The 22,134-nt window shown below is 43.0% G+C and overlaps 1 protein-coding gene across 1 annotated transcript; it reads left to right on the top strand.

The window, feature by feature from the left end:
* The first annotated feature begins 1,595 nt into the window (after window positions 1–1,595).
* LOC140374531 (metalloreductase STEAP4-like) lies at window positions 1,596–21,672 on the top strand. Its single transcript, XM_072461469.1, has 10 exons — window positions 1,596–1,874; window positions 6,465–6,572; window positions 7,734–7,804; window positions 7,920–8,007; window positions 10,296–10,574; window positions 11,503–11,597; window positions 11,685–11,795; window positions 12,833–12,875; window positions 12,941–13,105; window positions 20,764–21,672. Exons 1-10 carry the CDS (start codon window positions 1,611–1,613, stop codon window positions 21,019–21,021), a joined length of 1,482 nt encoding a protein of 493 aa, XP_072317570.1. The 5' UTR covers window positions 1,596–1,610; the 3' UTR covers window positions 21,022–21,672.
* The last annotated feature ends 462 nt before the right edge of the window (window positions 21,673–22,134 follow it).

Here is a 22,134-nt window from a genome sequence, read left to right as displayed (position 1 = left end):
AGGAAATGTTTTAAATCGTGTGTATTTGTGTATAGCTTGAGACCACTTATAATTGGAGTAAATCAGAAACAGCTTCAGTTTGAATTGGGGCTGATTGTAGTCTCGCGTTGTATGAAAAATCAGCTGATTTATACGGCATTTATTAACCTTATACCAAACAAAACAATTTTACGGTTCAACATTTCTGTTCAGTTTTTACCTTCACCAATAGAGTACTCATAACGGTTACTCATTTGACCTATACCTGACCTCAATACACATGCTTGGTCTTCTTTTGTAGCTCGTGTCAGAAGAAGAAACAAACATTTCTCACACACTCTCGGTAAAGGCTGTGAGCTGAGGCAGTAATTACAGCTACAGCGTCTGTGGTTCACCTCAACCTTGAATACTGCTGCTATTCTGGACTACAGGAAAAAGAAGAAGGCTTGCACTTTGAGGTCTATGGATATTAATTACTCACAGGGGCAACACAAGGCGCGGTAGAGTGTAATTTTGTGGTCTTGAATCACCTATTGACCAATGCATTAGTGACACATTGTAAGCACTGTTCGAGAGCTGCAGAATGATGTGTGTGTTTTGCTGCTCGCACCTGTCAAAGCTCTTATGGCATGTCGTATAATGGGAATTGTAGTGGAAATAGAAGAAGAGAAGGGGGATGGCAGCATTCCAGTATTTTGTGTTGTGCAAACTGTGACCTAGACTTGGGACAGACAGATGTTTGAACAGTTTAGTGATACTGTTCTAATAAGTTAACTTTTAGCTAGTGATCTGATTGAAATAGATAGTTTTCTTTTGGTTTTATTGCAGGGTAAAGGTTGTTTATGTACAATTGTTTATGTATCAAATTTGATTTCAAAACTAAGAAAACATGAGCACAATGTAACATTATTTCTATCTCAAAATAATAGTAGTTTATTTATTTTTTTGTATGTGATCTTATATTAGTTCTGATATAGCTCAAGATCATTTCAAAACTATTTGGGAAATGTCAATATTCAAGGTCAGGTCAATAGTTTTAGTATTGATTAGTATATCTGGGTATATTACAAACATTACTCAATAGTTCAACAATGATAAAACAACATAATCAGTTCTCTCTTCCATGTCCCCAAGTGAACTCTATTTCTGGAAGACTCTTTTATGTACATTCCTCTTCCCGTTATTTACCAAAACCTTAATTCACAGTTACAAAGTTGAACAACACTGTGCTTGTCCCGTCTTGCATAATCCACCACAAATTATGAGCTGCTTTCCCAGTATTAGGCCACCAGGGAATTTCCCCCCACACCCTCACACTTGGAAGCAGAAGGGGCCAAGCGGCGTGTACACACTCACAAAACAAATCAGTCCAAGGACATGTGTGCCAGGGCTGACAGGAAAACATCCCTAATTTTGGTGTGGACTTTCCCAGTTGGGTTTAGACCTTACCCTGTCCTAAAATGGGAGGGGAAAGGCCAACACAAATACTACAGAGCACAAGAAACATAACCAGTCTGTAATGAGAGGAAAGTTGACAGAGATGACTACTACATTTTAAATACTGCTTGAAGAAACTTCTTTTTGGATTTGAGCGCATTGTCATATCTTTCCAGAATCTGGATATTTCACAAATGGAGACAGCATTTCTGTCAGATATGTCAACGGATAACTTAAATGGAATGTCAAAAGAGATGAATCCAGAAAATGTGCCTCTTGGTCCAATGGGTGCAGCAGCAGGAGCAGCTGTCCCAAAGAGCTGTGGGGAGTTCTTGTGTATCTTTGGGACGGGGGACCTGGGGCGCTCCCTGGGCCAGCGCCTGCTCCAGTCTGGATACAGCGTGGTGTACGGCAGCCGCAGACCGGACAGCTGTGGCCCTATACCCCAGGGAGCTCAGGTAATGCACATGTGGGGGGGAAATTCGTCTGGAGGTGGGCGATACTGTCAAAGAGGAAGTTGTTTTGAAGGATGTGAAAAACTTGAATATTATGTAGCACATTTTATAGTCTCTCTCTCTCTCTCTCTTCTCTCTCTCTCTCTCTCTCTCTCTCTCTCTCTCTCTCTATGCACATATATATATATATATATATATATATATATATATATATATATATATATATATATATATAATATATTTATTATATGTAATATATATATATATATATATAATATATATATATATATATATATATATATATATAAATATTACATATATTATATTTTATATATACATACTGTATGTATTTATTTATAATTGATTAATCATATGCAATGGTCCTTAAAAGTAGTATTCCTGTAACATTGGTTTCTTTGAAGTGATTATTAGCTCTTGACTTCTTCATTTAGCACTCCAGCATTGAGCGTCATACGAATTGTGTAATAATGACTAACCTAAGCATGGTGTGTTCTGTTTGTGTGTGATGTGTTTGTGTGTGATGTGTTTGTGTGTGACGTGTTTGTGTGTGATGTGTTTGTGTGTGACGTGTTTGTGTGTGACGTGTTTGTGTGTGATGTGTTTGTGTGTGATGTGTTTGTGTGTGATGTGTTTGTGTGTGATGTGTTTGTGTGATGTGTTTGTGTGTGATGTGTTTGTGTGTGATGTGTTTGTGTGTGACGTGTTTGTGTGTGATGTGTTTGTGTGTGATGTGTTTGTGTGTGATGTGTTTGTGTGTGATGTGTTTGTGTATGATATGTTTGTGTGTGATGTGTTTGTGTGTGATGTGTTTGTGTGTGATGTGTTTGTGTGTGATGTGTTTGTGTGATGTGTTTGTGTGTGATGTGTTTGTGTGTGACGTGTTTGTGTGTGACGTGTTTGTGTGTGATGTGTTTGTGTGATGTGTTTGTGTGTGATGTGTTTGTGTGATGTGTTTGTGTGTGATGTGTTTGTGTGTGACGTGTTTGTGTGTGACGTGTTTGTGTGTGATGTGTTTGTGTGATGTGTTTGTGTGTGATGTGTTTGTGTGTGATGTGTTTGTGTGTGATGTGTTTGTGTGTGATGTGTTTGTGTGTGATGTGTTTGTGTGATGTGTTTGTGTGTGACGTGTTTGTGTATGATATGTTTGTGTGTGATGTGTTTGTGTGTGATGTGTTTGTGTGATGTGTTTGTGTGTGATGTGTTTGTGTGTGATGTGTTTGTGTGTGATGTGTTTGTGTGATGTGTTTGTGTGTGACGTGTTTGTGTGTGATGTGTTTGTGTGATGTGTTTGTGTGTGATGTGTTTGTGTGTGATGTGTTTGTGTGTGATGTGTTTGTGTGTGACGTGTTTGTGTGTGATGTGTTTGTGTGTGATGTGTTTGTGTGATGTGTTTGTGCATGATGTGTTTGTGTGTGATGTGTTTGTGTGTGATGTGTTTGTGTGTGATGTGTTTGTGTGATGTGTTTGTGTGTGATGTGTTTGTGTGTGATGTGTTTGTGTGTGATGTGTTTGTGTGTGACGTGTTTGTGTGTGATGTGTTTGTGTGTGATGTGTTTGTGTGTGATGTGTTTGTGTGTGACGTGTTTGTGTGTGACGTGTTTGTGTGTGATGTGTTTGTGTGATGTGTTTGTGTGTGATGTGTTTGTGTGTGATGTGTTTGTGTGTGACGTGTTTGTGTGTGATGTGTTTGTGTGTGATGTGTTTGTGTGATGTGTTTGTGTGTGATGTGTTTGTGTGTGATGTGTTTGTGTGTGATGTGTTTGTGTGTGATGTGTTTGTGTGATGTGTTTGTGTGTGATGTGTTTGTGTGTGATGTGTTTGTGTGTGACGTGTTTGTGTGTGATGTGTTTGTGTGTGATGTGTTTGTGTGTGATGTGTTTGTGTGTGACGTGTTTGTGTGTGATGTGTTTGTGTGTGATGTGTTTGTGTGTGACGTGTTTGTGTATGATATGTTTGTGTGTGATGTGTTTGTGTGTGATGTGTTTGTGTGTGATGTGTTTGTGTGATGTGTTTGTGTGTGATGTGTTTGTGTGTGATGTGTTTGTGTGATGTGTTTGTGTGTGATGTGTTTGTGTGTGATGTGTTTGTGTGTGATGTGTTTGTGTGTGACGTGTTTGTGTGTGATGTGTTTGTGTGTGATGTGTTTGTGTGTGATGTGTTTGTGTGTGACGTGTTTGTGTGTGACGTGTTTGTGTGTGATGTGTTTGTGTGATGTGTTTGTGTGTGATGTGTTTGTGTGTGATGTGTTTGTGTGTGACGTGTTTGTGTGTGACGTGTTTGTGTGTGATGTGTTTGTGTGTGATGTGTTTGTGTGTGATGTGTTTGTGTGTGATGTGTTTGTGTGATGTGTTTGTGTGTGATGTGTTTGTGTGTGATGTGTTTGTGTGTGACGTGTTTGTGTGTGATGTGTTTGTGTGTGATGTGTTTGTGTGTGATGTGTTTGTGTGTGATGTGTTTGTGTATGATATGTTTGTGTGTGATGTGTTTGTGTGTGATGTGTTTGTGTATGATGTGTTTGTGTGTGATGTGTTTGTGTGTGATGTGTTTGTGTATGATATGTTTGTGTGTGATGTGTTTGTGTGTGACGTGTTTGTGTGTGACGTGTTTGTGTGTGATGTGTTTGTGTGATGTGTTTGTGTGTGATGTGTTTGTGTGATGTGTTTGTGTGTGATGTGTTTGTGTGTGACGTGTTTGTGTGTGACGTGTTTGTGTGTGATGTGTTTGTGTGATGTGTTTGTGTGTGATGTGTTTGTGTGATATGTTTGTGTGTGATGTGTTTGTGTGTGATGTGTTTGTGTGATGTGTTTGTGTGATGTGTTTGTGTGTGATGTGTTTGTGTATGATATGTTTGTGTGTGATGTGTTTGTGTGTGATGTGTTTGTGTGTGATGTGTTTGTGTGTGATGTGTTTGTGTGTGATGTGTTTGTGTGTGATGTGTTTGTGTGTGATGTGTTTGTGTGTGATGTGTTTGTGTGTGATGTGTTTGTGTGATGTGTTTGTGTGTGATGTGTTTGTGTGTGATGTGTTTGTGTATGATGTGTTTGTGTGTGACGTGTTTGTGTGTGATGTGTTTGTGTGATGTGTTTGTGTGTGATGTGTTTGTGTGTGATGTGTTTGTGTATGATGTGTTTGTGTGTGATGTGTTTGTGCATGATGTGTTTGTGTGTGATGTGTTTGTGCATGATGTGTTTGTGTGTGATGTGTTTGTGTGTGATGTGTTTGTGTGTGATGTGTTTGTGTGTGATGTGTTTGTGTGTGACGTGTTTTTGTGTGATGTGTTTGTGTATGATGTGTTTGTGTGTGACGTGTTTTTGTGTGATGTGTTTGTGTATGATGTGTTTGTGTGATGTGTTTGTGTGTGATGTGTTTGTGTGTGATGTGTTTGTGTGTGATGTGTTTGTGTATGATGTGTTTGTGTGATGTGTTTGTGCGTGATGTGTTTGTGTGTGATGTGTTTGTGTGTGATGTGTTTGTGTGTGATGTGTTTGTGTGTGATGTGTTTGTGTGTGATGTGTTTGTGTGTGATGTGTTTGTGTGTGATGTGTTTGTGTGTGATGTGTTTGTGTGTGATGTGTTTGTGTGTGATGTGTTTGTGTGTGATGTGTTTGTGTGTGATGTGTTTGTGTGTGATGTGTTTGTGTGTGACGTGTTTTTGTGTGATGTGTTTGTGTATGATGTGTTTGTGTGTGACGTGTTTTTGTGTGATGTGTTTGTGTATGATGTGTTTGTGTGTGATGTGTTTGTGTGTGATGTGTTTGTGTGTGATGTGTTTGTGTGTGATGTGTTTGTGTGTGATGTGTTTGTGTGTGATGTGTTTGTGTGATGTGTTTGTGTGTGATGTGTTTGTGTGTGATGTGTTTGTGCGTGATGTGTTTGTGTGTGATGTGTTTGTGTGTGATGTGTTTGTGTGTGATGTGTTTGTGTGTGATGTGTTTGTGTGTGATGTGTTTGTGTGTGATGTGTTTGTGTGTGATGTGTTTGTGTGTGATGTGTTTGTGTGTGATGTGTTTGTGTGTGATGTGTTTGTGTGTGATGTGTTTGTGTGTGATGTGTTTGTGTGTGATGTGTTTGTGTGTGACGTGTTTTTGTGTGATGTGTTTGTGTATGATGTGTTTGTGTGTGACGTGTTTTTGTGTGATGTGTTTGTGTATGATGTGTTTGTGTGTGATGTGTTTGTGTGTGATGTGTTTGTGTGTGATGTGTTTGTGTGTGATGTGTTTGTGTGTGATGTGTTTGTGTGTGATGTGTTTGTGTGATGTGTTTGTGTGTGATGTGTTTGTGTGTGATGTGTTTGTGTGTGATGTGTTTGTGTATGATGTGTTTGTGTGATGTGTTTGTGCGTGATGTGTTTGTGTGTGATGTGTTTGTGTGTGATGTGTTTGTGTGTGATGTGTTTGTGTGTGATGTGTTTGTGTGTGATGTGTTTGTGTGTGATGTGTTTGTGTGTGATGTGTTTGTGTGTGATGTGTTTGTGTGTGATGTGTTTGTGTGTGATGTGTTTGTGTGTGATGTGTTTGTGTGTGATGTGTTTGTGTGTGACTGTTTGTGTGTGATGTGTTTGTGTCGGTGCAGGTGATGAACCATGCCGCAGCCGCACAGTCCGCCAACATGGTCTTCATTTGTATTCACCGAGAACACTACGGCTTCCTGCAGACGCTCACACCTCAGCTCAAGGGGAAGGTATCTGATTATAACATAGCATGAAGTTTAAGTCCCTGCGAGACAATATGGCGAACAAATATGGGCCCGCAATGCATTTTCTTTATAATGCACATTACAGTTTTTTGAAGGGCCCCTTTCCTGCATAATTGCTCTCTGGTTAATCAAGTTTTACATCCCAGTTCAACACTATTCTAAAGTTTTGAATCAATTTCTATCTCAAATCTCAAATAAATGTGACTTTTTATATTCATGAACAAGGATAAAGCAGACTTTTAAAATAAACTACTCATAGAACATAACTTTATGAAATGTATTTCTCCTAAGTCTGAACTCGGCTTCAATGTTTTACACCCACAGGATTGGCAAAAAACAAAAAAACAAACCAAAAACACAGAGGAAATAATTAAGCTCTGCAAACTATCAAATCTTGACCAATTCCGGCTGTTTTAAAACCGTGAGCAAGGAATTATCATCCTCCTCCTCTCTCACCCTGAGTGCACCAACATCCCGACTCAAAACTTTTGGCGACAGAGCATTCTCCCGAACAGCACCCCGACTCTGGAACTCCCTCCCCCAACCTGTCCGCCACTCTCCCTCACTCACAACATTCAAATCCCGCCTAAAAACATACCTCTTCACCCAAGCCTATGACCTCCCCTACCCCTAGCCTCCTCTACCCCATTGCCTACACTTCTACCCCCTGTTACATCCCCATCTTTTTCTCTCTACTTCTTCTGTCTTGTTCATTTTATCTGTATATTAATGTGTATTGTACGTGTTGTCCCCCCCTGTCTGTAAATACCCCCCCTTTTTTATTATGTTCAGCGTCTTTGGGTCACTGAAAAGCGCTATATAAATAAAAGTTATTATTATTATTATTATTATTATTAATTAAAAATGTTAGCTGCAACCAAAACTCATTCCTCAGGCCCTGATTCTGATTAATTATACGCACGTTTCACAAATGGTGGAGTGGAGGTTGTCGTCACACAAATTTTAACAATTTCAACATTCTTCCATTTTCTGGATTGATAAAAACACTTCATTAAATGCAGACAGCACACCAAAGTGACACAAATATCTTCGTTTGGGGGGGAAAAACACGTTTTTCTCTATATTAAAAATTAGGTACAGCTCCTTTGATTTAGTCTAACATGTAAATCTTTCCATGTCTTGAAGGTTCTGGTGGACGTGAGCAACAACCCGGCAAAGGGCATGTTCCCAGAGGCCAACGCGGCGTATCTGCAGAGGTAAAAGGGTCCGATGTGATTAGAGCATTAGCCAAAGTAATGGGTTAATTCAGATGTCATGCGGCCTCGATTGCATTATCCAGCACAATTATAGAGGATGTTGTTTGCATTACAGGCTGGTCCCTGAAGCGCATGTGGTGAAGGCCTTGAACACACTGTCGGCGTGGGCTCTGCAGAATGGACCCTCAGATTCAAATAGACAGGTAAAATCTCAAACCTCACATACTGATAAATGTAGTCGTTTTGAGCTTTTATAAGTTAAAAAGAGAGTGCACTTCCAAAACATACCTGAAGTTGTTTCAGTCAGACACTCCTGTAGTAATCCAACACATAATGTGTTCATAATGAAATGTAACGTGCTGTAATTGTAATGAAATGTGTACTTTTATTACTGTTGTGATGTATTCACCTTCACAGGGTCTGCAAATGCAAAGTAGCAGCTTAATCTGGTGCAAATAATTTTTTTCTCTTGAAGATTAATGATTTTGTCCCTGACAAATAAAGACTAAACTAAACTAAACTAAACTAGAAATTAGAGATAATGTTACTTTTTAAAAACCAAAGTCACCATCAGAGTTCTTTGTTTTTCCTATAAAGCATCAATTATGTGTAATCAACATGGATGAGTGTGTGGCTGTGTATCCATTTCAACGTGCTCCTTTCCGCTCTGCTATCCTACTCCAAGTTTTCTACATGTGTGTCAAACATTATTTGCGGTTAATATAAATATATTTTAAAGACACTCATAGTATCTCTACCATAAAGAATTACTGTATTATAATTTCTATCTCGACAAGTTATTTGCACAAAGAAAATCCTAAAATGAGGCTATTGTAACCAGTTGACGATTGGAAAATAGCAAGGTACAAAAGTATAAGTACTTAAGATTTTACTTTTACTTCAAGTGAGAGCAGATATATGTACTTTCGACACTACATTTTAATACAGTAAAGTACTTTTCACAAGGTTTGAGGGCTTATTTTTTATCATGTTTATTTATCTGTGTGAAATACTTTACCTTTTATAACATTTTTAAACAGGTGCTTTTAATGGAGCAGATATTTTCAAGCATTTTTATTGTCAATTGAGTCATTTACTTGAGACACAAAACGGCATAGTTCTGGTGGGTCACACTGGGGCTTGTTTCTGAGGAACACGAGCTTCTCATAACGTTCACACAGCGGGTGCTCTTCAACTAGAATTGTTTTTATATGAAACGTAACAGCCCAGATAATATCAATAACTTAAACAAACCAATAACTCAAGGCAAATGGAGTTGTTTATCCAAAATGGAGCAGTACTGGCTGTATATTGTTGCAGTGAATGCCATCTCTGCAACTTAAAACAATTAGGCAGTGGCTTGATGTTGTTTTTTCCTGTGCTTTTTGTCTGCTGTGTGAAGCGGCAGAGTACTTTTTTTATGGTTTGGGTTTGATCTTTGTGTTTGCAGTCCCAGAGGAGACAGAAACCACACAGGAGCCTCCATGTACTTTTCTGTGGTCTGTGTATGCTCTGTGCGAGATATTGACCGAGCAGCTGTTAGTTTTACCTGATTTTGACTGAACAAAAGTGGTTTAGACTTTGCTGCTGAATTTGTTCACATCTTAAATTCTCTTGAAACCAGATCATCTTTCTTTTGTTATCAGTGTAAAATATGGTGATGTAAAATTGTTACGAAAGCAGCCTCACCGCATTGACAGTGGGGATGGTGTGTGCAGAGTCAGGTGCCGTGTTACTCGTTGCCTCTTGCTCTAGATGATGGATTAAACAATGCTCTGTGAGATGTTCAAAGCTTGGACATTCTTTGTACATTCTAAGCCTGCTTTAAACGTCCCCACAACGTCATCCCTGACCTGTCTGGTGTGTGTCTTTCACTTTACACAATGCTTTTTGTTCCCCAACCCTCTCTGAACAAACTTCTGTGGCCTTCACAGAACAATTTCTGAAATTAGAGTACTCAGAAATGGACCCTATTGAATCATTATGTCAAGATTAAATCTTTCAGCAATCATCAGGCAATTTCTGACATTAACTGGGTGCACTCAGAGAAAAGAGGCTGTATTATTTGGTTCGCTGCACGTTTCAGTTTTTTATATCCGGAAATCATATATAATTTTCCTTCCACTTCACATTGTGTGCTGATTTGTGTTGCAAGCCACTGTATTTCTGAGACAGGGTTCTTAAATGTTTTGAAGCCAGGAACCCCTTATCGGGAATAAAATATCCTTATCATACTCCACAATAGCGTCACCACAAAATTCAGAATATCATATTCCTAAATTTGAATGAAAGATTAGTTTCCCACAGTTTCCCAACAAAATCATTGTATGTTTACTGCTCTAAGGAAATAAAATGTATTCAACTGTATGATAAAAGTGCAGTGTCGCCTCAGGCACTGCTCTGTCCCTATTGTCAAATGCAGTGGACAAATATTGCCTTTGAAAGATCAAATTCAAAATAGAATATGACATTTTCCTCACTTACCTTGTAGACGTACGTGTGTGGGAACAGCGCAGCGGCGAAGCAGGCTGTGTCGGAGGTGTGCACCCGGCTGGGCCTTGGGGTGCTGGACAGAGGTTCTCTGGGCGCGTCCCGGGAGCTGGAGGACTTCCCACTGCAGCTCTTCCCAGAGTGGAAGCTGCCTCTGAGCATCGCCCTGGGCCTCACTGCCGCCTTCTTCTTCTACCTGCTCATCAGGGACGTCATCTACGCCTACGTGGAGGACGGGAAAGACATCTCATTCAGGATTATGGTCTCTCTGGCTAATAAGGTAGGTAAGAAAATCAACTGTTGGCAAGCCAAAGAGTTGGAGTGAATAATATAAATATAAATGCAGGAGTACCAGTCTTTCTTCATCAGGCAGGACAAAAGATCAGATAAAAAAAGAAGAAAGTTATTGTTTTATGAGATAAAGCCGGTGTATAACTGCAAAATACACACTCTAACACTTGGTTTTAGGAACAAACGATCAGGTCATTATTTTCTTCACATTCAAAACTGCAGAACTGATTCTCTGCTGCTGGCCCAACATCTAGGGGCATATCATTGTATTTTCATTAGTCTGAAAGAAAAACTAACATATGGCGATAGTCCGTTTTGCAAATGTGTTCATTTATAGCCTTGATTTTATCCTGCTTCGCCATTGTACCACGGACACCTCCAGTTCAGTTTGTGCTGACGACTCGTATCTGAATTGCATCATGCACCAGTTCAAAGGGTCAATACAACTACAAAATGTTGAGTGTTCATGTCTCTGTGGCTTTTACTGATGTAGTGTAACCTTCTCTTCTTGGGAAAGACAGCCAGTTGCCTCTTTTTTTCATTTTCATAATCCACATTTACATCAGGTCAGTTTCAAGCATTCCATTCTACAAAGACAGACACAATTCATTACATATATATACACAACTTTGTTCTGTTTTTTTGCAACCAAGAGTGACTGTCCTAAAATATGAAACTTTGCAGCGTTGATCTGACTAACTTCTTCTATTCCTTGTGCAGTTTGATCTCTTGTTATAAATGTGTGCTTCAGGATCCAAATTAGGAATACATTTGAATATTCATTTGAGAAAACACATATTACAATACTGAAACGGTCCCACTCATCACATATTCATCAAACACTGTGAACACATTTAAGAAGGACATAGAGTTGTTTCACTTCTGAATGTGACTTGTCATTTGATCTTGTCTGACAGGTGTTCCCCATCGTGTCGCTCATCATGCTGTCGCTGTGTTACCTGCCCGGCGTGATGGCTGCGGCGCTTCAGCTCTACAGAGGGACCAAGTACAGGTCAGGCGGCTGGCAGTGACGGAGGAGAGTTGTGAAGGACAGGTGCCAGCCGTCGGGTACAAATGGGACTGTCACTGTGTTGTGCAGGCGCTTCCCCGACTGGCTGGACCGCTGGATGCTGTGCAGGAAGCAGATGGGACTGGTGGCGCTTGGTTTCGCCTCTCTGCATGTGCTCTACACGCTGATCATCCCTTTCCGGTGAGTAACAGATGCACAGACTTTTCACCAGAGATATATAGTACAAAGTCAATCAGTAATGTGCGTTTAGCAGAGGTTTAGTTGCAGGTCTGCACCATAATTCAACTGGGAAGCTTTATTATGGGTCTGTTTTGTAGCAAATGTTTTTTTGTAAAGCTTATAATGATAGTTTTAACAATTTCAGTAATGGAGATAAGTAGAGATTGGCAACATATTGGCTCCAGTATCTGCCGATTTCCTCCAAAATAAAAAAAAAATCTGCCAATATTTAGATATTGGCAGATTGGCAGATATTGATTGTTTTTTTTCAAATAGAACTAATGGAGCAAATAGCTTAAAAAACATGCATGTTTACACAAGCAATTTAAAAAAAAAGTTTTATATCCCAGTTAAATACATTTGGTTGTTTTAATTACTTTATAAATTATTTAGCCGACCAGCAAAAGAAAAAACTAAATATTAGAATTACAGATTTTTTCCGTTAAAAGCAGTGGATTTTTTATGTTTGTTGGTGAAAAATGGCTGTGACATTTTTTTAACCCAGCCTGTGGGATGTTTTTTTGTTTTGTTTTAATAATTGCAGGTATGTACAAAAAAGTGGGCAGAGTAGGGCGTGCAGGTGAACATGTTTAGAGCAGTCAAGCCTCAAGTGCAAAACAAAGCAGGATTACTCAAACTGGCATGCATGAAAACACAACTTTGTGCAAATTGATGAAGGAACACTGTTAAAAGCAGAGGATTTCACATAATATATCCTCTCTAAGTGTATGTATCGCATGTTCACAGTTGCACTATGTGAGTTTACTGGTCTGTCACCTGCTTGTTTCATGAAAATATTAAATCAAAACTTATCTGACTTTCATTTTTTCAATACAGCCGTTTCATTCTTTAGTTTGGGTGCTTGCTTGCCTTCGTGTAGATGTTAATTGTTATGCCATTATGTGGAAAATTACAGACTGAAATGATTAAATACCAATATGTAATAAAAATGGAAAATTGTCCAAGTTCGATAACATTATAACAATATTTACCCCTAGATATTACGTGAGGTACAGAGTTGGTGCAGGCATTATATCCCAGGTAAGTCAATAACATGTTTTTAAATGTATTATAATATATTTTGAGACAGTCTTACTTCTTTTAAGGTCTTGAAAAACCAGACGACCCCTTTTTCCAACATGTCAGCGTGGCGCACAGACTCCTACTACTCCATCGGGATCCTTGGCTTTGCTTTGTTCGTCCTTTTGGGGATCACTTCACTTCCTTCTGTCAGTAATGCGCTCAGCTGGAGAGAGTTCAGCTTCGTACAGGTGAGAGAAAATAACACAGATGATTGTTGTGACCGTTTGGCGAGCTCAGAGCAAATGGGTCACGCTTTACTTTGCAGCACAGGAAAGTCACGTAGCAGGAGGGAACTAGTAACTGGCATAATGCATTCTGCAGCTCTGTTTCAATATTATGCAGCTCAATAGTGTTGCCCATCGTGATGCCCGCTGCAGTTCAGGAAGTATATTTCAGCTACGTGGTCCTTCACTGGCAAGAAGACGAGGACAGATACTTTTATTTTCTTTCTGATAATCTTTCTTACCATTTCAAACATTCCGTCCTTCAAACTCACACACAATTCATTACAGATAGCATTTAAATTCACAAACAAGACATAAGAAAAAACAAAACATATTTTACAAGTTACTGCTTGATTTGTTCACATTAAGGTACAAACAGGTTTTTGTAACTGTTGTTTTTGCACAATACACTGATTTAGGATTACGATTAATTTTACTATGAAATACGATAAGATAAGATACGATAAGATAAGATAGCCTTTATTTGTCCACACAATGGGGAAATTTCGGTGTTGCAACGCAAGTTGATACAGAAGTAAAAGAACAGATAACTTATAGGAAGCTTTAGAAAAACACTCTTAATAGAAAAAAAAACTCTTATAAACAAAACTCTTATAGACAAAACCTCTCATATTCTTAATAAGGAATAGAGAGAAAACAAAATTTAAAAAAATAACATAAGACAAATTGAATGACTGATATGTTCTGTTTCCACAAGGCTGTTATAATGTAATTACCATAAGTACACGTTTTTATTATTATGCTAATTCAATCTTATTAACCTTGTGTTTTAAAGTAAAGTGCTACTAGCTAAAAATAAAAAGGTTTCTGCTGTAAATGTTGTTTTTGTTTTGTGACTTTCACCAATACAAACTTTATGAAAAAATACATTCCCTTAATATTTGCTAACTTTGCACATTTCCCAGACAGTTAAACGCACACAGTCAGGTAGTATGTAACTCTTTGTTATAAGCAAGCTCTTTTATAAAAATGAATACAAACAAGCTCATTGGGGAATTTAATTTGGAAAGACTGGTTATATCACCTGCTCAGTGGCTTTGAGACGATGCAAATGACAAGCAGATGGATGATTCCGTTTACACAGAGGAATACACACACAATACTAAATAGTCTCAGAGTCCACTTAAAGAGACTCCTGGAGGTCTTGGAAAAGTCCGTCTTAATATACTTCAGGCTGTAGTGTTGAAATACACACCGAATAGACTATAACGAGTGGGACATTTAAAATACATTGTTTGAATACTTCTAAATAATAGTAATTCTGTGACGACTGCTTGTGTTTCTTCAGAAAATAAAAGGACGCCCACCATCACCAAGTTACAGAACACAAAACATTGTGCATTGGTATCTCAGTATTATTATTATTTTGTTCCAGACCAGTACATGGCAGTTACATTTTTTTTGCATAATTCAATAGAAATAAATAAGATGGGAAACATTGGAATATGTACACATTAAGATATTTATTGATTTGTACCTAAAGTATCAATGTACATTCTAGAAGGAAACATGGAGTAATTAAAAACAGTCAGTTTACAGCACAATCATAAGTAAAGTTTAATGGAGACATTTCTTACAACCGTTTCTTATTCAAGATGAATTGAAGACACACCTGGGTCACAATGGGTCCAAACAAAGTGTACCTAATAATGTGGCCAGGGAGTCAGTGATTGTACGGTTCACTCTTCATAATCACACTGTAGGGGATTCTCACTGGTACTGCAATGTTATTCATGTCCTCCCACTTAAGAGAGAGGGTGACACTTAAAGTTCTGCAATTAGATGATTGTTTACTAAAACCGCATAGCCTTTTTAGCCTTATTTTCAAGCTTTTGTCTTGGGAGAGAAAATGGCTTTGTGAGTTCATTTGAATTCTAAAGCATTCATTTGATGGAAAATGTTTGTTCACACCGTTCTGTGTGAAGTCTCTGCTCCTGCAGAGATGTCCTAAATCTCCAGTAGCATGGTACAACCACATTCCTGTCACCATGGCAATGTTCAGAGGTCATCTGCAGGTCACTACAACACAAATCTTAATTCACCCTGGAGAGACAAAGAGACCACGAGAATGGACTGTTGAGCAAGCTTTATTCGAGAGTTATTTGGCGCTCAGACCCCGGCGGAAGACGTTGCAATCATGGGCACTCCATGATCTATTTGTATTAGATGTCTCCCCCCGGAGCCTGGAGACTGGTGGTAGTAGATGTGGAGAGAAGGTAGAGGAGGAGCTGGGGAGGTGGTGGGTCGCAGTACGGTTTGAGCGGCCGAGCCATCTGCCTGAGGGCTTAAATGTGACCGCCTGGCGCTGATTGGGAGCGGGGAGGAGTCACTTGAGAGCGTTGATTGGGGATGAGGAGCAGGTGCGAGGGCCATGGTACAGACGCCCCCTGACCTTTCACCCTACTTCTTCGGCCAGGAAAAACTGCATAACCTCTTTGGGATAAGCGCAGAAACCTGGGAGAGTCCATGGTGAAGTGAGGGATCTGACTCTCACAGACGGACAGGCGGGCGCCCGCTTGAGTGCGATGATGGCGCTGGGGAGAGGGGTCCTTCCATGGTGGCCTTGATGTAGATGGATGGAGTTAGGTCTTCCAGGCTGAATTTACGCAGGCTTCATTTCACCCTGGAGAGACAAAGAGACCACGAGAATGGACTGTTGAGCAAGCTTTATTCGAGAGTTATTTGGCGCTCAGACCCCGGCGGAAGACGTTGCAATCAAGGGCACTCCATGATCTATTTGTATTAGATGTCTCCCCCCCAAAACCCGGGGTCTGAGCAGCTGTGTGCCAAGGTTATTACTGATACTCAGAAAGAACATGACAGCAGATACTTAATATAGAGTAGACTGGTCAGGCCACGAGGCCGCCTTTGATCACGTGGTGGCCCGAGAGGGGCGGATGCGTAATGACGGGGAGAGTAGGGGGCGATGCCCTGAAAACTCGAAGCGTCTGAAATGGAGGCCTCTATTCACGGACATGTGGTGAAGGACCGGGGACAGGAATATGAAGCACCTGGGAGTAGATAAGAAATGACGTAGACACGGGGAGAGCAAGAGGATGCTGTCCACGCTCTGCCGGCTGCCGGCGCGCTCCTGTCCACGCTCTGCCGCCTGCCGGCGCGCTCCTGTCCACGCTCTGCCGCCTGCCGGCGCGCTCCTGTCCACGCTCTGCCGCCTGCCGGCGCGCTCCTGTCCACGCTCTGCCGCCTGCCGGCGCACTCTTGTCCACGCTCTGCCGCCTGCCGGCGCTTCCAGGTCTACGCTCTGACAAATGCTGGTGGTGCAGCAAATGCTGCACCACCAGCATTTGTTGCGAGACGAGACTTACTAGAGATGCGAGGGGCGTTGAGCCACCAAGATCGGAGGCAGGTAGGAACGAACATACGAGCAGAAGGGCCCGAGTTGTTGGAGGGCTGTGGACGATATGCCCTGAGTTGCCGCGGATGTAGCGGCTCCTATTCTAAACCAGTGCCCGGTGTGAAGACGAGAGGGCAGATTGCATGGGATCGATGTTACCCTCGGATATTTCCGAAACCAGGGTGCTGCAGTCATGGGCTGGCCTCCTGGAGTCAGGAGCACCGGGGATGAGGTCCGCCGTAGTTTGACCCGATTGCGAGTTTAGCCAAAGCTCTAAGAGGCAGAATGAGCCACGTGTGCGGCTATGAGATGCAGGGGTTTTGCCTTTAGGGATTTGAAAGTTACATGATAGACTTCTAATACCCCCCAAAAACAAAGGAGGCGGCAGACGACAGGAAGTGGAGGTGTTGGCAGACGCGGAGCGTGGACAGGAGAGCGCCGGCAGACGGCGGAACGTAAACCTGGAAGCGCTGGCAGAACGTAAACCTGGAAGCGCCGGCAGAACGTAAACCTGGAAACGCCGGCAGAACGTAAACCTGGAAACGCCGGCAGAACATCAGAACGTAGACCTGAAAGCGCCGGCAAAACGTGGACCTGGAAACGCCGGCAGGACAGCATAACATAGACCTGGAAGCGCCGGCAGAACGGCAGAACGTAGACCTGAAAGCGCTGGCAGGACAGCAGAACGTAGACCTGGAAGCGCCGGCAGAACGGCAGAACGTAGACCTGGAAGCGCCGGCAGAACGGCAGAACGTAGACCTGAAAGCGCTGGCAGGACAGCAGAACGTAGACCTGGAAGCGCTGGCAGGCGGCAGAGCGTAGACCTGGAAAGAACGGCAGAATGTAGACCTGGAACCGCCGGCGAACGGCAGAGCATGCACGCAGTGCGCCGGGGCAGACGGCGGAGCGTGCACACAGTTGCGCGCGCGCGCAGTGCGCCGGGGAAGACGGCGGAGCGCGCACACAGTTGCGCGTGCGCGCAGTGCGCCGGGGAAGACGGCGGAGCGTGCCGCAGTCGCGAGCGCGCCAGAGCGTGCACGCAGTGCGCCGGGGCAGACGGCGGAGCGTGGACAGGAGAGCGCCGGGGCAGACGGCAGAGCGTGGACAGGAGAGCGCCGGGGCAGACGGCAGAGCGTGGACAGGAAAGCGCCGGGGCAGACGGCAGAGCGTGGACAGGAGAGCGCCGGCAGGCGGCAGAGCGTGGACAGGAGAGCGCCAGCAGGCGGCAGAGCGTAGACCTGGAAGCGCCGGCAGGCGGCAGAGCGTAGACCTGGAAGCGCCAGCAGGCGGCAGAGCGTAGACCTGGAAGCGCCGGCAGGCGGCAGAGCGTAGACCTGGAAGCGCCGGCAGGCGGCAGAGCGTAGACCTGGAAGCGCCGGCAGAACGTGGGCTGAGAGTGCCGGTAGACGGCAGAACGTGGGCTGAGAGTGCCGGTAGACGGCAGAACGTGGGCTGAGAGTGCCGGTAGACGGCAGAACGTGGGCTGAGAGTGCCGGTAGACGGCAGAACGTGGGCTGAGAGTGCCGGTAGACGGCAGAACGTGGGCTGAGAGTGCCGGTAGACGGCAGAACGTGGGCTGAGAGTGCCGGTAGGTGTCGGCAGGCCTTAGATCATAAAAGTTTTAATACCCCCCCAACCAGAGGAGGCGGAGCGTCCGTGTAAAAGCGCCGGGAGTCGTAGACGGAATGATTTGTCATGGAAAACTTAAATACCATTCCACTCGTGGAGGAGGCGGAACCGGAAGTGAGGTGGGACCGACGCAGTCACCAAACAGATGAGTCGAGAGGGGAGGGGGCGAAGCTAGCCAGGTCACGCAGTGTGGAATGAACTCTGAAGCAAGATGGCCTTGGAGGAACAGATTTGGCCCATGAAAACAACCAGAGGGGCCCGGAGCGGGCAGATTCCAGGGAGAGGGACAGTTAAGGAACAGTCTGTGGGGCTGGACGGACTGGTACGGTGCTGCAACTCCTGATACGCGCATGCGGGAGTAAGCCGGCTTGACAGGCAGTTTGAATTGAATGGCGTGGCTTTTTTGTGCGGCGCTTGCGCTGGTCGCTTAGCGATATAACAGTGAGTGCAGCATGACTAGAATTACCGTACTTTCGGGCTATAGAAGGGTGCTCCAGAATGGAAGCTGCCCTGAAATTTGGGAAGTTTGTACATAGCTGGCCGCGCCGTCATGCGCCCACGGTGTAACGTGGGATATTTTAAACGTGAATATAGTACGTGATGCGACGTAACAGTTGTCTTTTGGACCGGGGGATTGTGGTGTGCCTGCGGACTGGCACATGGACCCATTTCTCGTGAATATGAGTGAGACGTGCTGCGCATTTTATTTAATTTTATTGTTTATTTATATTATCTATTTATTAATAAACCCACAGAGTGTTTGGGAAAGCTGAGGAGCAGATACCTTTTCTAATGAATGAGATTGGACAGAGCTGAATAAAAGCCCTAAAAGGAATGAATTGCACGATATGTACAATGCATGGAGCTGCCTCGATCTGCTCCACAGGGAGCAGCGTGCGTGAGGTGAGAGGGCGGGGCAAGGATGTTAGGAATGAAAACGAAAGGTAAGTTAGATTGTTGGAGACACCGTAGTTGAGGACCTTGAAATCTTGCTAAAGATTGTGATTCAAGCAATATTCGCGAGATGAAGACAATGTAAAAATACTTAATTTCGCCTGGGGACATCGCTGGGCGTTCGGCCTAGGGGCCCCGTATGGCCAGCGGCGGGCCTGGGACAGGCCCCCTGGAGTCGAGGACAGAGAGCGCTGACGCGTGTTGGAGCCTGACGTGGAGAGGAGCGTGTTCTGGAGCTGCTGCGCGATGAAGCTGGACCCGGTGTCAGCGTGATCCGGTGGAGAGACGCTGTGGCGCGGGAGGAGCCACGTGAAGGAGACGTCCCGAGGCACCGCGGCGTGCGCTGGTTCCTGCTGCGGGGCGCGCGGCAGGTGGATGGGAAGCGTTTCGAGCGAAAGTGAGGAGTTCTCGTAATGAGAGAACGCGGCGAGCCACTCAGCTCTTCCGGGTCAGGTGGGTGCGCTCTTCCGAAGCCGGAGGACCTCGGGAGGAGCCGGAGCCCCCGTGAGAGGAACACGGAGGGTCATCTGATATGAACTCTGACATAATATCAGTCGCAGTACGGTTTGAGCGGCCGAGCCATCTGCCTGAGGCTTAAATGCGACCGCCTGGTGCCGATTGGAGCAGGGAGGGGTCACTGAGAGCGTTGATTGGGGATAAGGAGCAGGTGCGAGGGCCATGGTGCAGACGCCCCCTGACCTTTCACCCTACTTCTTTGGCCAGGAAAAACTGCATAACCTCTTTGGGATGAGCACAGAAACCTGGGAGAGTCCATGGTGAAGTGAGGGATCTGACTCTCACAGACGGACAGGCGGGCGCCCGCTTGAGTGCGATGATGGCGCTGGGGAGAGGGGTCCTTCCATGGTGGACTTGACGTAGATGGATGGAGTTAGGTCTTCCAGGCTGAATTTACGCAGGCTTCATTTGTGATTAGTTTGTGCTCAATATGGGAAAGCTTCTAGTCCACACATGTGGCATTACATAAAATACACAAAATACATCTATTATTTAAATTGTTTTTAACACCTTTGCCTTCCCAATCGCCCTGGCCATCGGCCTGAGTCAGTGTTTACCTATTTTCCACTTTGACCACCCTGACAAAGCCCTCTCTATGGGAAACACACATTCATAAATGTAACTGGGTCACACTCCCTCCTCCCCTTTATTCCAGCCCAAATTAGAACAGCTCTTTAAATGTTAAGTTATTCATCAAATGTAATTTGGAGAGCATACATTATCCTTGGCCGCGGCCACTGGGGTTGTTCATGTGAATCGTGTGGAATACATGTTCCTCAGTGAACATGAGGGAAATGAAAAGATGAACCTGCATTCCAGAATGTGTCGTTGGCTTTATTGTGTGTCTTTATATTGACTTATCTGTTAGAGCTGAAGGACAGGAATAAAGACTTATTTACTACTACTACTACTATTTAAGGCATCTTTTACACAGGCTGACAGTATAAGAGTATTTAGTATTTATCATCTCCATACTGCACTTTTCACTGTTAAACGTTTCAGTTGCTCTCTTCTGTGTTGACTGACTGCACTGTCTATTTCTAAGAAATTGGCTGCAGAAAACAGTATATTTCATCAGCTACAAATCTGTTGAATTTTACCTTGTCAGAGTAATCAGTCTTATTAATTTATTGTTTTCTTTTTCCAGTCCAAGCTGGGCTACGTGACCTTGTTCCTGTGCACTTTCCATGCGTACCTGTATGGATGGGACAAGTTTCTGAAAGCCTGGTCCTATAAATGGTACACTGTGCCAGGTTACCTGCTGTCCCTGGTGGTGCCCACAGTGGTGCTGGTGCTGAAGCTTCTGCTGCTGCTGCCCTGTGTGGACCAGAGTCTGACGCGCATCAGGAGGGGCTGGGAGCGCGGCACAGCCCAGGAGGACTCTGCACACAAACTGCTCATTTAAGACTAAACATAGTATAATGAACAAATCATACACCAAGAAAGCTTTCTATGATTACCTGAAGATTTGTCCTTGGCTGGTTTTCCCTTTCCATGAGCAGCAACTCCGAAACTTTTGTACATGAACTTTATTGTCCCTTTTTCAGCTCAGACAACACATTGTATAAAACTGAGCCAGAGTTTGTAACACACAGTTCCATATTGTTCATTTTAGTTAGTTCCTCAGATACCAACCTGATTCTAGGTCTCCTGACTCTTTAAAGGTTCTGATTTTATTTTAAGACTTTCTTTTTTTCAGGCAGGTGCATTTGTTTACCTGATCCACATGCTTCTGCTACTTCCAGTGGTAGTGATTTCCTCAGAAGCCACACATGATGGTGTTGTGACATGTCTATAGGCTGTGGTTTTGCAAGTCAGGCAAGTTTACACAATGTCCAACACCTTCTCTGGATGTGGTTTAGGGCAAAAGCCTTCTCTACTCTCTCTAAAAAAAAAAAAAAAAGCCACTCCAAAGACAAATCTCAAAACCATCATGATGTTTCTGAAAAAAGCACAGGAATTGTACAAAACATCAAAGAAACCAAAAGAAACTGTTCACATTATCAACAGCTGATGTAATTATTACCATGTTTTATAAAACTCAAATGCTTTTGAAATGGTGTAATCCCTCATTTGTCCAGGAGTGCTCCACTGTAGAAAAATATTTAATTGTCATCTGGAAGAAGTTTCGACTTTTATCCAGGAGTAATTTTCTCTCTGGGCAGCAGACTCTTAGTTGAGAGTCAAAACAAAACAGTGTCCAGATAACAATAACTGAATCTTTGAAATTGAACAAATATTAGTAAATTTTTGTCACTCTGAATCATACCTTCAGGGTTCACCTGTTTTCTGCACAATTCCTTGAACAAAGGAAAGTGAAGGAATACAGTAAACATATGTTAAATGTGTTACATAAAAGACAGGAGAAAGCAAAAATCTTTCACATTTTGGGGAAATGGTCCCTCACATGACCAAAAAGTAGGAAGTTGTTATTAATACAAATCCTCCGTTGTGTTCCTGATTTCTTTACTTGCACAACGAGCTCTCAAGGTAAGATCGGTGTCAAAGGGCTGAATAA

This window comes from Eucyclogobius newberryi, unplaced genomic scaffold (genome assembly GCF_026437365.1).
Source record: "Eucyclogobius newberryi isolate DKJ021-1_F unplaced genomic scaffold, fEucNew1.0.hap1 SCAF_3, whole genome shotgun sequence".
In the NCBI taxonomy this organism is placed as follows: domain Eukaryota; kingdom Metazoa; phylum Chordata; class Actinopteri; order Gobiiformes; family Gobiidae; genus Eucyclogobius; species Eucyclogobius newberryi.
The sequence above is the reverse complement of the archived record's forward strand: the minus strand, read 5'-3'. Positions and strand labels throughout refer to the sequence as shown.